Raw genomic sequence first — 15,487 nt, 5'->3', positions numbered from 1 at the left:
CTGAAGAATGTGTTTCTCATCTAAATATTTAATTTCTTTTCCCGGAATAGGTCATAAATACAAAGGTACATCTGTTCTTCTAAGAGGAAGCGATTCTGAGAAACAGAGAGCATTGAACGTGCGGGTTATTTCAGGTGAGCTCCGTGACATCAACACAAAAGCTCAGGAAATTCCAACACTGCACCCTCTCACCAAGCAAGTTCAAGATGTGAGCTCATTTAAATAGCCTTCAATTGGGAATAAAGGAGTGGAGCTGTGGGCAAATGAAATTCAGCTTAATATGTCTTATTATCAGGGGACAGTTAGGATCAAAACACGTCCTTAAATAATGGAAAGTTTGCTTAATTGGCAAGAAGAAACTCATGTGAGTAGGCAGAGGAGAGAACGCAGTAAGGAATAAGCCCTGATTTATTTTTAAATGAGACAAGATACCATTATTCCTCAGAATTGCAAGAAGTAATTGCAGAGTGGGCATGGCTTTTTGCTGGAGCCTTCACTTCACAGAGGGTGTCATTGTGTAGAGAGAACTTCTAATAGTCCCAATTAAAAAGCCCCCTGTCCTCTCCTGAGAAACAGAAATGGAATAAGGGGATCCTAATTAGAGCAGCTAAGGGGCTGTTAGCACAGATGCTGTGGTTCTTTCTCCTTCTAATTGTGGAAGCTCCTTTTGAATTCATGCTGTCAAACCACATTAAAAAAAGAGACAGGGAGAATGTGACATGGACAAAGTCCTCTTCACCAAAGAGAAATAATATCCTGGACTCTTTGACAGACCACAGAATTATGAGTGATTTGACTAACACCCTTTGTCCATAGCCAGTGAGCTGGCCCCTTTGACTCTGAGAAGATAGAAAAGGAAGCTTGAAGTCGGTGTGTGTAAATGCTTTTTAAAAATGAAAGGATACCAGACAACTCCCTGTCTCACACTGCAGCTGCATCTGCAGCCACCTAGAGATCTGCCCAGAATTTCAGTGGGGACCACTGCCTGAGACATTTGTTTGCTATTGAAATTAACAAGAATCTCAGACTTCTCGTCTGGGGAAAGATTAGCCTGGGTGTACCCAAAGAGTTCCAAAAAAAAAAATTAAAAAACAAACAAACACTACTCAGTGTTAGCAGTCAAATTATTAAGCTATAACTAATAATAAGTATTAGCAAAATAATCACTTGGCTCCAGTTATATTTGGGATAAGTTAATGGAAATTCTAGGTGGCCAATGTAAATTTGATTGATTAATAAAAGTCATAAAACTTTTTTTTGTTTTTTGTACCTGGGATTGAACACAGGTGCACTTGACCACTAAGCCACATCCCCAGCCCTCAAAAAAGATTTTAAATGGGGAAAAAATATTTTTTTAAAAGGAGAAAATAGCATTCCCTGGTTCTTATCTAGAAAATGGGCCTGTACACCAGGAATGGTTTAACCCAGTTTGGCTGAGCTTTTTAGTTGTGTTAGGAATCCTGGTCATTTCTGTTTTCAAGTCATAATTTTGAGCACTGCAGTCTTGTCTGAGAAAAAGTCAATAGCTCCCCTGTCAACCCATATAATCGAGGGAATCACAAATTTTAAGTCCTGGCCAACCACAAGACTAACCTCACAAGTTGTATTTATGAGTCTGTGATTTTCTTTCACCCAAGAAACCTGTCTCAGCCCTACTTCCCCTTTAATAGCTCTCACTAAAAGTGTGGCTTTATTACCAGGTATATAATATTAATGTTTTGTTCAGGCCAAGGGGTGATGGCCATTTTTAAAACCAAGAATCCTTTTGAGGCTCCGCATCTTAAAAAGGGAAAGAAGCAGATTCTTTGTTATTTATATTCCTTTAACCTAAATGCATTTTTTTTCCCTCTCCCTATTCTGAGTTGCTCTTTCTGAGAGAGAAATGGAAAGGCAATAATGTCTCCCTTGAGTGCCGTTTTTAAGGCTGCTCTTTGTAATGATGGATTATAGGCAGCAGTGAGAATGTAAGGGGGAAATGTATCTATATGGTTCTCTGAAAACGCAGTAACATGAGAAAGAAAAAAAAATGTAGTTCAAAGAAGCAGCGACTGTGCCACCTTCGACAGAGCTTGCTGTGGACTCCAGCTCTCTGTTCCAGAATGTCTCGCCACTTGTTCACGGATTACAAAGTCACTTTTGTTACACTCAGAGGTACAGACAGGCTCACACCCTCCAAAAGGCATTCATTCATCGACAAGAGAGCAATAAGGAGAGATTACCAGGATGCTGGCACTGCACCACGCCTGGTACATACTAGAGACACAATGATCACAAAATAAATGAATCTCACTACTGTAGAAAGAGATGTCATGTAGAATCAAATCCCAGCCTTTTGTGTGTCTGTTTTCCTCCTTGCTTGAGAGGCATGGTGACTTCCATTGCCTGTCTTGGCGTTAATCTACCTAACAACGTCTTATTCATCCAGTTATTATCTTCACACAAGCCCTGATGCTGCCTTATTCCTCTTCGTGTCCTCATCCCTAGCATAATATTTGGCACGTAGTTCATGCACGATAAAAGCTATGAAACCTCACAAGCCCCTAAGGGGAAATGAGTATTGAGGATAAAGAGCAGATGAGCAAGATATGAATCTCAGGCGCTGGGAAAGGTGAAAACAAATGAAGCAACAAAGAGTAATTAGAGAGAACATAATTCGGCTCCATTGAAGAACCTAAAGCACATTTTATAGGCTTGCTAAGGATATCAAAGAATAATGGAAAACATCAACCACCTCTAAGAAGGAAATTTGAAAATCACATAACTTGAAAATGTATCTCTAAAAACAGTGCTCAATGTATTGGCCATGTTGAGAACCCAAGGCCAGGGGCAGGAAGAGTAGACTAGGATCTAAATCATTGATGCAAACACAAAAACCCCACTTGACTGACTGCAGAAAAGAAATTTATGGAAAACCAGTAGGTAGGCCATAAAAGCAAAAGGCAGGTTGGGAATCTGAGCTTTGCAGATAAACAGGAATTTGGGGGGTAGGGCAGGAAGCCAAAATACAGCCTAAGTCACATGCCAGGAATGGTCTGGTGAGAATGTCTTGCTGCTGTCATTACCATGAATGCTCCCTCTGAGGTTTGGGGCTACCCTGTGACCAGCGTGCAGCTTGGGATCTCTCCCCAGGATGGCTTGCCTCTACAGGACTGAGTGTAGGCCACACAGTGGTACACCAGGTGCCAGGAAGCAAGGAGAGGAACTGTCTGCCTCTCTGACTTTCTCCATACTTGAGATGACCCTCTAGATGTCCCAGTGCTGGATAGCCACTACATGAATATCTGCAACACCAAGTTTCTACAATTAGATTTTCCACTCACACTGGCTTTTGAGTCTGTGAAGTGGTCTCCCTGCTATGTCCATGGAAAATGGTGAAAACTTTAACACTTGGCATTCTTCACCTTTAAATATTCAACCCAAGACTATGGGCCACCATTTCACTAAGCACATAGCATAGGCACAATCCCTGCCTTCACAGGGCTTCCAAGGAGGCTAAAGAGATTCTATCCCTGGTTGCCTTAGGAGAAGGGAATCTAATATCTCATGGGACACCTTCCACATGCAGTGTACTTCCACATATGTCATTTCATGTAGTTTCATAGGAATTTCACTTTTTTTTTCTGATGAGAAAATTGAAACCAAGAGAGCTTATGTAACTGTCTTATAGCCAGTTCCTAACAGAGTCAGAATTTAAATTCAGTTCTGTCCAACTGATGCACTTTCTAGCATACCACTTAATGACAATGGTGTACCGAGAAGCTGCTGGTGCAACCCACAGATCAAAACTCTTCTTGCTTTTATGTTTAACACTGGAAACAGAGATGAAGTGTTTTCTCTATATAAAGTTGTAGCAGCTTGTGTGGCAATGTGAGTCATCCACAAAGAAACATTTCAGCATTGGCTGATTGTTTTTTTTTTTTTGGTAGTTAATGTGGGTGGGTTCTCAGGGAACACAAAGCAAAGAAAATGGAATTTTATTGTGAAAGAGAATTAGTAAATGTCAAAATTAAGTGGATGACCCCATTTACATTACCTCCAAATGAAACTAATGTCAATGTAAAATTATAATTTGCAATGTTTATGCCTAGTGCATAAAGGCTAAGCAGGTTTCAATTTCCCACGGAAAAGAAGATAAATTACTGGTGCCAGATGTTTTGCAACCAAGCAAGATAACGTGAAAATTTAATTTTTACTTGCCTAACTATAATATTTATGACTCTTAAAATACAGGTTTGAGTTCATAAGACAGGAAAGGTTACAGCCATCTGCTTGGTTACAGAATAGATAAAAATGAAGAGGATATCTCTCTTTGCAAGAGGAAATTCATAAGTGTGAAAAATCTATAGGCAGCATAGGATGATGTATTCTGTTCATTCCTTGAATACCTTTATGTGACAGCTATTTATATCAGATCTGGAAGAACTGATGACAAAACATATGCACATTAACATCTCTTCCATCTTTGCCAGACTGTCCCTGCCTGAACCATCTTGCTTCCCTTACTGCCCATACATACCTCCCATTTGCCCACCCTGACTTTGTCTAGTTAATTCCAACCCTTCCCTTGTGATCTGGGCTTAAACCAGCACCTTCTCAGGGAAGTATTCTGGAACTTTCTGTACTAATTTTTACTTGCTTTTATTACATACTCTTAAAACACCACCAACCTCTTCGTAGCAATTTTCACTGTTGCTATTTTATATTTTTGTTGGTATTTGATTGATGTCTCTTCCATGAATCAGTCAGCATCTTGAGGCCAGGGGCACTATCTGATGATGTTCATCAGTGCATCCCCAGCTCACAGCATAGGGCATGTGTACTGTACATAGTAGAAACCAAATAAACATGTGCCAAATAAATACAATTCTCTATCCACTGTGCTGAAAAGATCATTGCTACTATTTTACAAAGAATTTTCAGAACTCCCTCACACCCCGCAATCTCTATTCAAAACAATGAAAGGAACACTGTGAAACTCTTCCTCCGTTTCATTTCTTGGAGTAGGAAGGCTATCTGCAGTTTGAAGTGTACAAGAACTCAGTAAATGGCTCTGAATATTGGCAGCTGTCAGTTCAAGCAGGGTTGTTTTTCCCTCTCTAGTGTTAATTCTAGATAATTTCGCAACCGTTTATCTTCTGTTCTCATTTGATTCTCACATTGACCAGATTGGGTGCAGAGGAGTAGCTTTAGGATCACTGTTAATAATAACAGATGGAGCTTTGACCATAGTAGGAAGTTGGCGCCTTGAATAATACAAATCTATTTTAAGCTGTTGTAATTGGTTCTGTTAGTCCTAAAAGGCTACTAGCTATCTTGGACTTGCACAGAAGTGCCAATATTTGTATGTGATGAAAAGGTCAGAATGATGTAGAAAGATATTGAAGTTCTGCATTCCTATGGCAGTAAGAGGTCATTAAGACTGGAAGGTTTTTTTTTTTTTTTTAAAGCTAAATTAGAGAACTGTATAACAATCACCAACTGTCTGAAATTTTCCACAGCTGTCTTGACTAAAGTAATCAATGAGGATAAACCAGCATTTCTTTATTTTTGGAGAAGCACTTTTGAGGAAAGCAAGTGCTCTGTGGATAGCAGATGAGATGTTAATTGCCACTGACTCTTGGAAGAATCAGAATGGCTGAGTCTCCCAAACTACACAGGGAGGAGGGAAGAACTGAGAGCCTCATTTCCAGGGTCTGCTACCCAGAGCCCTCACCTGCTGAGCCCCTGAGTGGGTCCTAGTGGATTCTGAGCAGAACCATGGGGAGGGCTTAAACAAATGTGGGGAATAACATTGCTTGGCACTGGTAGTGCTTTGTGGTTTTCAAAGTACAATCAAATGTATCACCTCATTTTATCCTCACTTTCATTTTCTTTTAGCCTCAAAGTAGCCACCCTAGCTTTTCCAAAATCACAGGGAAGTGATCTCCACAGGGCAGGTGTCAACACCACTGCCAAATGGAAGGTGTGGGGCAAGGCCAGGGCCACTCCAGCACTGACCTCTGCCACCTGTAAGGCCACACAGGTGCCTCATACTTGGAGTATACTTGGTCCAGTGCTTTTCTTCTGGGTTTAGTCTTCTGCGATAACAGTGCATTAATAAGGATCCATTGAAATAATCCAGCTCATACCAATAGGTTTACAAAACCTGAAGGCCAATGTATTCATTCACAAAGAGTGGTACAATTGAGAGAGAGACAGACTCTGTGACAGCAAACTTGTGTGCTGTCTCTCTGGCAGAACCATATGGAAAATCAAAGCATAGCCAAGGGTTGTTTGCTAGGTCTTAAAATGCATCCCCAGGCTAGGTAGCTCTAGACCTTCTTCCCTACTTTAGGGTAGCCTGGCTGCTTCATTTAACAAAGCACTTTGGATACTGAGCAGGTTTTGGCTTGGGAATAATATTTTGAAGATGACTTTGTAAGCTTGAGATCTGATCATAGGTTGATTTTACAGACAACTCTTGGAAGACAATCTTATTTTTCTTACTCCCAAATTCCTGCGTGCTAACTCAGGGTCGACTCCTTGCTCTGCTTGAACCTATGCTCTTTGATTGAGAAAAACAAGGCACAGAGAAGTTAAAGGACATTCTTTCAGTCCTTTGACACGACACCTACTTATTGAGTACCTATTGTATGTCATGATCTAAGATAGGTTCTGAGAACTCAAATAATGAAGTACACATAATTTTTTTCCTCAGAGAGGGAGACAAATGAGCAATTACAACAAAATCTGCTAAGTCCACTATTGGGGAGGTCCACTACTGGGGAAGTTGGCACAGGGGACATAGCATGTATGGTCACCTAACACTGTTTACACCTCCTTGTTTTGTTTTGAGCTATTTGGGGCTTTCCAACTTAATAACCAAGTAAGACATAGCTGAGCAAGTAGTTTTGGAGATAAGAATGTTAAAAAATGCAAATTTCTTCAGCAGCCAAGAGAGACTGGCTAGGCTGAGAGAGAGGTTTAGACATGCCCCCAGGGTGGGAGATGTGCCTCGTCTTTGAGAGGAAGATCATCAGGAACAAAATGACGAAAGCATGTAGTAAGTTTCCGTTAAGCAGTGGGAATCAGTGGCTTTGGAAAGTTGAATTGAAGTTAGATGGTAGATGTCATAGGTATAAAGTACCTTTGAAAAATGACAGGAATACTGAAAAAAAAATAAAAAGAAGAAAAAAAGAAGCCTTGCAGGGCAATCTGGACATTGCCATAGACAGTGAGAAGGTTTTATTCAAGAACATAGACATAGAGTTTTATCTTTTATCAAAGTTTCTACTGATGGAAATCCATTTTGTTTGCTGAATTCAGCCAGGTCAAAATTCACACTGAGGTTCTTTTTAATGTCTTAGATTTTTCTGAGGTTCTTTAAAAAAACATTTAAAAAATGTTTGGTTCAGAGATTCAGAGATTTGACAAATTCATGAAAAGACATCTGTGAATTTAAAAATATTTTTGACGGCTTCTGTTGCCTTAACTAGTGTTGGTAAATTAATGATATTTGAAATAAATTCTATTTCCCCCAATGTAGTACAAGAAAAAGATCCCATCCATTTTAACTATTCTGAAGAAAGTTTTAAAATGACATTTATCCTACCTTTTGATCAATTTTTTAGAAGTTTGCTATCAGCATGTAAGTTACATGACTTTCGATACTAGGAGAAACTGAAGACAATGCACCACTGGAGAATTACTCTAGACTAACCATCATTTTGACAGGTAATAGCTTTCTACAATAAATTATGGTTATATGGTGCTATAAAACATAGCAAACTGAATGAATAAGCAAATGATGAGCACTTTCCAACTGAAAGAGCTCTATTAATTTTACTTGATAATTATTTAGTTTTATGAGTAGACTCTTTTGCTATTATAAACTTTTAAAAGAACAATCACCAAATCTCGAATTCTGGAAGTTATAAAATGCTTGGTTAAAGAATGTCTGAGCAATTATTTGCACATAAGTTCATTCTGACACTGTAATGTGCATCAGAATCAACCTGGAGGTCTATAAAATTCAGGATCCCAGGCTTTTACAAAGGGATATTCTAATTCAAAAGATCTGGGATAGAACCCAAGACCAGGTATCTTCTATTGTGTAACCAATTAACCGTAAATTTATGAGTTTAAAACAATACTAATTTATCATCTGAATTTCTATTGGTTGGAAGTCTGGGCGTGGCTTACCTGGGCGTGGCTTAGTTCAAGGTCTCTAAGTGCTGAAGTTAATATGTATCTGCAGAGCTGCGTTCTCATTTGGAGGAACTGCTTCCAAGGTCATTCAGGTGACTGGCAGTATTCATTTCCTTGCTCATGTATGCTGGGGGCCTTGGGTTTCTACTGGGCATCCTCTGGAGACTGCCCTCAGGTCATGGGGTCACCTAGAAGTTCTCCTGCCCAGGAGGCAGCTCAGAACAGGGCAGTTTGCATCCTTAAGCCAGCAGGAGAATCTCCTTGACCTCAGGGAGAGCTAAGTCTTTCTTTTAAAGACTTTTGCTTTATTAAATCAGGCCCACCCAAAGTGGTCTCCCATTTTATTAACTCAAAATCAATTGATTTGAGATGTTAACTGTAAAAAATCCTTTCGTCTTTGCCTTATAGTATAACCTAATCACAGGAGCAGAAACCCCATTCTTTTTCACAGTGCTGTCCACACTCAAGGAGAGGAGATTACAGGAAGCACGAAAGGCAGATGGCAGGAATTTGGGGGCCCTTAGAATTCTGCCTATCAGGATCTCTCTTCCTGAAGCTCAGGTATAGAAAGAGAAATCAGACTTGAAGGAACCTTCGTGGTGAGACTGGGCTCATAGAGCTAGACTCATAGATCTGATTGGTACTTACAGTAAAATAAAAATGAAGCATGCTAAGGGACTTATGTGCGAAGGGTCTGTGAAGAAACAAGAACAGGAAGTGGGAGATCTGGGCCCATGTGAAGACTGGGCTCTTTTCCCACCTTTTTGCTAATTAGGGAACTTTTGTCATTTTTCCTTTGAAAATTAAATGCTTTGTAAGAAAAAATTCTAACTTTAGTTGTGATTTTATCATTTCCATGGACTATCTGCTGGAAATGGCCTCAGAAATGTTCTATTAATTCCTACCCCTTCTAAAAAGTAGTTACTATCTTGATTTTTATTCATTTTTTCATTAAAAACCATAACTTTCTAGGGAAATTTATAAAATCTAACACCAGAAGAAATAGAAAATCTGAACAAATCAATTGTCATAGAATAGAAAGAGTGAGCTGAGGGTGGTAGCACATGCCTGTAGTCCCAGCTACTTGGAAGGCAGATGCAGGAGGATCACAAATTTGAGGCCAACCTGAGGAACTTAATGAGCCCTGTTTCCAAATAAAATCAAAAGGGCTGGGGATGTAGCCCAATGGTAGAGCACTTGCCTAGCATGTGTGATGCTCTGGGTTTAATCCCCAGTATTGAGAAAAAGAAAGAAAGGAAATAGAAAATGTGTGAATTACTCCTTAAAAAGTAATAGGAAGAACATTTTGCAGGAGCATTTATCAACTCAAAGAAATAGATGTTTCCAGCAGTGTTTATATCAGCCTGTTTTCTGTTACTATAACAAATATCTGAGGCCAGGTACATTATAAAGAAAAGACATTTATTGAACTCACAGTTCTTGAAGTTCAAGTGCATGGTTCCAGCTTCTGCATGGCTCTGGTGAAGACCTCATGACTGATGCTACCACAGTGGCAAGAGCACGTATGAGATGGACAGATCACATCATCACACAGGAAGTCAAAGAGGCCAGGGAGGGGTCAAGCTCCCTCTTTCATAACAACCCTCTTGAGAGAAATAACCAGGGTCCCCTGAGAACTGTTTAATCCCTTCTGAGGGTCCCAATGACCTCCCACTAGACCCCACCTCTTAAAAGTTCTACCACCTCTTAACATCACCACACTGGGGACAAGCTTTTGACACATGAATCCTTGGGGACAAACCTTATCCGAAGCACAGATCAAAGGAAAAAAGGATGCTTCCTAATATTAATAGTATTGTTCAAAGCCAAAAAAGACTGACTCTAAAATGAAATGTTGAACAATCTAATTTATGCAAAAATCCTAAACAAAATAGAAATAAAACATCCATAGAATAGTGTATATATATATTTATGCCATCCTCCTGCCTCAGCCTCCAGAGTCTCTGGGATTACAGGTGTGCACCATCACATCTGGCTCTTTCAAGATATATTATTAAGTGTTTGTATGTATACCTACATACACATACACACACATATATATATATATAGTAGGTATATTCTATATAATATATATATACTACTATACAAGTGCATGCACACACATACTAGCAACCTTGCTTGCCTGTGGCAGATGAAGGGAAGACAAGAAGAACTATGTGGTGGGATAGAAATGATTGTCTAGGAGACTAGGGATGAGGGAGACAGTTTATTGAATATCTCTTCATAGTTTTTAGATTTTGAATCATGGGAATGTGTTCCTTATTCAGAAAATTAATCCCCCAAATAAAGTTTTTATTATTAAAATAAATTTTCTAGTTAAAAGAAAAATTTCTGGGAGAATATTCTGCAGTATTTCTGTTTGGGTGACCAGTGCCAGTGTTTAATCATCTCCGTGGACAAGAGGCATCATGCTCTTGAATGCTCAAAAATTCTCTTTTGATTTCTCCTCAGAAATCAAAGAAGCAATTACACTAATTTTTTTTTGAACCATTGTCACCTCATTTCCACCCGAGTTCAGGGTTTTGCATCAAAAGTAGAGATGTCAGCTGGGTGTGGGCCCTACCTGTAATCCCAGGTAATAAGGATGCTGAAGCAGGAGGATCTCAAGTTTGAGGCCAGACTGGGCAATCTAGGGAGACCGTGTATCAAAGTAAAATAAAAATTAAAGAGGGCCAGGAATGTAACTCAGTGGTGGAACACCCCTTATTTTGATCCCCAGTCTCTCTCTCTCTCACACGTAAAAGGTAGATATGTCTATCAAGCAAAAACCACATGTATTCTATAGAACTCAAGTTTGAATATAGAAACTAGAATCAGGACCCCAGATCCTAGGAAAATGAAAGACATGCCACAATGTAGGACATGGATGTTCATTTCCTAACTTGAAGTCAACTGAAGATAATATTAGAAGAATAAAGAATTTTATAGAGTTACGTAGTCATAAAGCATGAAGACAGATTAGAATTCATTTAATTTGTAACTGTGCTTCTTAAAATTGTCCCTAAAATTGAAGACATTATTCATATTCTCCATAGGTGCATATTTCAACAATGTGATAGGACAAACTAAGATGGTTTTTCTTGCTACTTAACATTGTGCTCTAAAAGCTTTTTCTGCACTGCTTCTCCTTAACTAGGCTTCACATCTTGTGCCAAAGAAATGGAGTGAGAAGGTGAGGGAAAGAATGAAGGACCGAAACAGAGTTGAGACAAATGGGTTGAAGATGTTAGAGTTATAGGCAGGAAATTTAGTGGGTGGTGGAAATTACCAAATCCTCTTTAGATATTGGGCAGGATTCTCTTCCTGCATTTCCTACATTAGAGTATATCTAATATAGATATCTTCTCTACATTAGTCACATGTGTCTCTTTTTGCATTGCTGTTGACTAAATATAGAATAATAAGCTCTCCTTAAATAATAGAGTCCACACCGGGGCTGTCCTTGGCTCAGATAGAGGAAGTGCTCCCCCCAATACCAGAACTGGAAACTACTTCTGCAGTTCATCATCGAGATCAATACACATGGTGAGTGATGATTCGGCTTCATTGACTGTTTAGCTTGTTCATTATAAACACGAATAGATTTAAGGAGGTGCAGTTTAACCTAAAGTATGTTTCGATCTGGTTGTAGGACGTAGAAAGTGATGATCTTGCAAAGTCAGTCTGTATGAATTAGATGATATGCACTCAAATCACTATTTTCTAGGAAAGGATCTAGGAAGGATCAGTAAACTAATCTTGCAGTCTATTAAACTAATCTCTTAGTCTGCTCCTGAGATGTCAGCTCCATCCCTTGGCACTGTTTTTCCTGGAGTTAAGCCATACTTCAGTCTCAGCATGAGAAAAAAGAAAAGGAGATTTGCAAAGCAGAATCCCCACCCTCCAATTACTGAAATAAGAAACTTCTTTAAATGTAACATTGGATAATATAGATGACTGCACATAGATTTCCATGTTTATAATCTAAAACTGTGATCAGAAGTGCCTTAGAAACTTTTTTCATTCATTCAACAAATATATAATAGATATATATAATTCATAATATATACAATACATAATATATAATATATACATAATATATGTACACATTTTAGATACATATGTATTTTGGGTACTGGGGATTTAACCTAGGAGCACTTTACAACTGAGCTACATTCCCAGCCCTTTTATTTGTTTTAAATTTTGAGAAAAGGTCTCATTAAGTTGTTAGGGCCTCCCTGAGTTGCTGAAGCTGAACTTGAACTTGCAATCCTCCTGTCTCAGCCTCAGGATCCATTAGGATTACAGACATATGTCACCATACTTGGCCTCATTCAACAAATATTTATAAAGTAAAAATATTTATTAAGTAGTTACTATGTTAAAGGCATTCTATAACCAATGTAGTAGAAAAAAAATATAACAAGGAAGAGGGAGTGTATTAGTCAGCTTTTCATTGCTGTGATGAAATACTGGAGAAAATAACTTAAAAAAGGAAAGGTTTATTTTGGCTCATGGTTTCGGAGGTTTCAGTTGGTCCTTTGGCTCCATTGCTTTGGGTCTGTGGTGAGGCAGAACATAATATCGTGGTGGGGAGCATGTGGCAGAGCAAAGCTCTTCATCTCATGGTGGCCAGGAAGCAGAGAGAGAGGGAGTAAGGGAGAAAAGGAGGGAGGGAAAGAGAGAAGGAGGGAGGGAAGGAGGGGGGGGAGAGAGAGAGAGAGAGAGAAAAGAAGAAGAAGAAGAGGAGGAGGAAGAGGAGGAAGAGGAGGAGGGGTGGGGGACAACTGGGGTCCTAATATCTTCTTCAAGGGCACACCCCCAATGACCTAACTTCTTTCCACTAGGCCCCCCTTCCTAAAGCCCCCCCTCCCACCCAACCCAGTAGCATCACAGGCTGGTAACCAAGCCTTCAACACACAGTCTTTGGGAGACATTTAAGATCCAAACCGGAACAGGAGGGAAACTAGAATTTATGAGTTCCTTCTTACTGTGTTATATACTCTTCATAATACTTGAGTTGTTGTCAGTAAAGGTCCTAAAAGGAAACTGGTATTATATCCAAATTGAGTTTGATCCTGTTAATCAGAATATGAGAAGGCCAAGTTGGGGATCAGCACCTTGGCTCTAGTGACAGTGAGGTGCTACTACTGTCCTTAAGGCCAAAGGGGCAAGGAGCTCAGAGAGACAGAGACACACAATCACACACAGAACGTGGGGAGAGCAGTCTGAATGAGTGTGATCTGGCAGAGGATGCTATAGCCCGTGGTTGCCCAGGAGAGAGAATTAAATACTCCTGCTCTGCTGGACTGGGTTCCTACCCTCCACTGGCCACACTCAACTGGGGCCATTTGGCACTGGACTTGGTTCAGACAGTTCATAGAGGCTGGCCTCAGGGGCACCAGGCAGAGTGGATGTAAGTAGAGAGCAGATTTGTAGAGACAACCAAAGGACCCTGCGCAGCCAGCTCCACAGTCCAACCAGCCACCAAGTACCCAGGATGTCCTGTTCAGGACAAAAGAGAGGCAGGGCTTAGTGCTTGGGTCTTGATGCAGTCAGGGTCTGCTGTTGGCTCAGAAATTCCCAGATAGAATCTAGAATAGCCATATGATGTGTCAAGGAAGTATTGTGGGACATGATGCTTGATGCCCCTTGCTCTGGGCTGCTCAGTCTTGCAGATGAGAGCTCCTTTTTGGCCGTTCACCAAGTGCCTCTTTATTACCTGCTGTGTCAAAAATTCTTCTACTCATTGGCAAAAGTAACAAGGCTGTGAGTGGAGAAATCAGAGTAGGGAACCTCTAATTCCAACAAACAGTGTCAAGCTATTTGATAGGGCTGTTCTCAGGGGCAGAAGAGAGCATAATAGAGACCCCACACTCAGGGGACACGATGCCTCACATTTATTAAACTTTCCATAAAAATCTGTTGGGTGAAAGAATTAATCTCAACTTCTGTCTCTACTAGAATCATGGAATGTTGTTATTTAAAGAAACTTGCACCAACATTTTCATTTAATAGATGGAGAGGGAAAGACCAAGGTACTATGGTAGCAGAAGCTCGGGAGACCCTAGGTTTCTTCTGTCCCAGGGGCAGAAGTTTTAGTTCTACCCACACAGTCTTCTTAGGGATATAATGGGGGCTCCATTGCATAAGGGGAGTGGAAATTGTCTTGAGGAAGTTTTTTGGTGTTCTTATAAATGATTTAAAATAGTTTCCTACCAATTATAATTTAGGGAATACTTAACAAACTTTTTGTGTGAATAACATTTTTTTTCCTTTTTTTTTTTTTTTTAAATCTTCAGATTATCCCTGAGCAAATTGGACTGAACCCTATTGAAGAATGCTTATAATTTTATTTTGGGAATGAGTAGGTTGGTAAATGTTTGGGTCCAGCTGAGGCTCACAATAGGAAAGCCGTGGGAATCAGACTTCTTGATGGGAAGTAGCTCAGAGCTTTCATCTGACCCAAGAGATCAAGGGAATGAGCCTGTTTTCAAGGAAGCAGCATGAGTCATGGAAAACCCATTTCCGGTGAAACCCACGGAAAGAACAGGAGAACACTTAACTCTTATTTTCATCCATCACTACAGTGGACCCAAGGTTTTAATTTTGACCAAGAATGGTCAAGGATGAAAGTCCTTTCTCTCATTGCAGATTCTGACTGGGTGACTTTTTCCCTATACCAAAGATTGTTTAGTATTTGGCAAATTGCTTAGGAGGGCCTGGGCTATTTGCTTATACATTTGTTTGCATTTATTAATCTTGCCTTCTTTGGGCACTAGAATGTTTTAAAAACATTTCACAGATACCAAAATAAAATGATTTAAATGAAATGCTTTGGTATTTAAGTTTAATAGCAAAGTGTTTTTCGTGTCATTCTGTGGCTTTCATATTTGTGACAGCCTTCCTGGATGTCAAGAATAATGGTAGTTATTAATTATAATAAAAAGCACATATAGGCAAGGGGACAGCTCTTAATGTTGAAAAACAAGCAAAATATTTTCCTAGAGTTTACATGTCATCTTCCGAAATCATCATATGATTAAGATTGCTTATCTGAGTAGACGGGCAGAGTTTAATTACAGGGTCAGACTTAATATTAAGTGATGGGTAATAATAATTACCATTATGTAATTATTAATATTATGTCCTTAGTATTGATATTAAGGACATGCTACCTTAAAATATGGCACTGGAATATTTTAAATAGAATGACTTTGAACAAACAGCAGAAGGAGGAAGGTCACTCTGCTCTTCCCCTACCACCTTTCTTCCCTGAAGCAGACAATAAAATCTTTTC

The 15,487-nt window shown here is 39.6% G+C and overlaps 1 protein-coding gene across 3 annotated transcripts in view; it reads left to right on the top strand.

Annotated features, from left to right (window-relative positions):
- Nucleotides 1-15,020, top strand: part of Tmem156 (transmembrane protein 156) — a 40,059-nt gene extending 25,039 nt beyond the window's left edge. The window contains exons 5-8 of one of the 3 annotated variants that reach the window (XR_009227057.1): nucleotides 51-134; nucleotides 7,611-7,713; nucleotides 11,631-11,733; nucleotides 14,490-15,020. Coding sequence is in view for 2 of the 3 variants with exons in the window: in XM_058580353.1 (XP_058436336.1) it covers nucleotides 51-134; nucleotides 11,631-11,737 (191 nt within the window). In the remaining variant the exon portion in view is untranslated. Of the gene's footprint in view, nucleotides 1-50; nucleotides 135-7,610; nucleotides 7,714-11,630; nucleotides 11,738-14,489 lie in introns of those variants that run through there. The other 2 variants (XM_046449381.2, XM_058580353.1) reach the window with 2 other exon arrangements.
- The last annotated feature ends 467 nt before the right edge of the window (nucleotides 15,021-15,487 follow it).

Source organism: Marmota monax, unplaced genomic scaffold (assembly GCF_021218885.2).
Source record: "Marmota monax isolate L192 unplaced genomic scaffold, Marmota_monax_Labrador192_F-V1.1 WCK01_AAM20220418_F8-fsc00025, whole genome shotgun sequence".
NCBI lineage: Eukaryota > Metazoa > Chordata > Mammalia > Rodentia > Sciuridae > Marmota > Marmota monax.
This window is presented reverse-complemented; position numbering and strand designations above follow the sequence as displayed.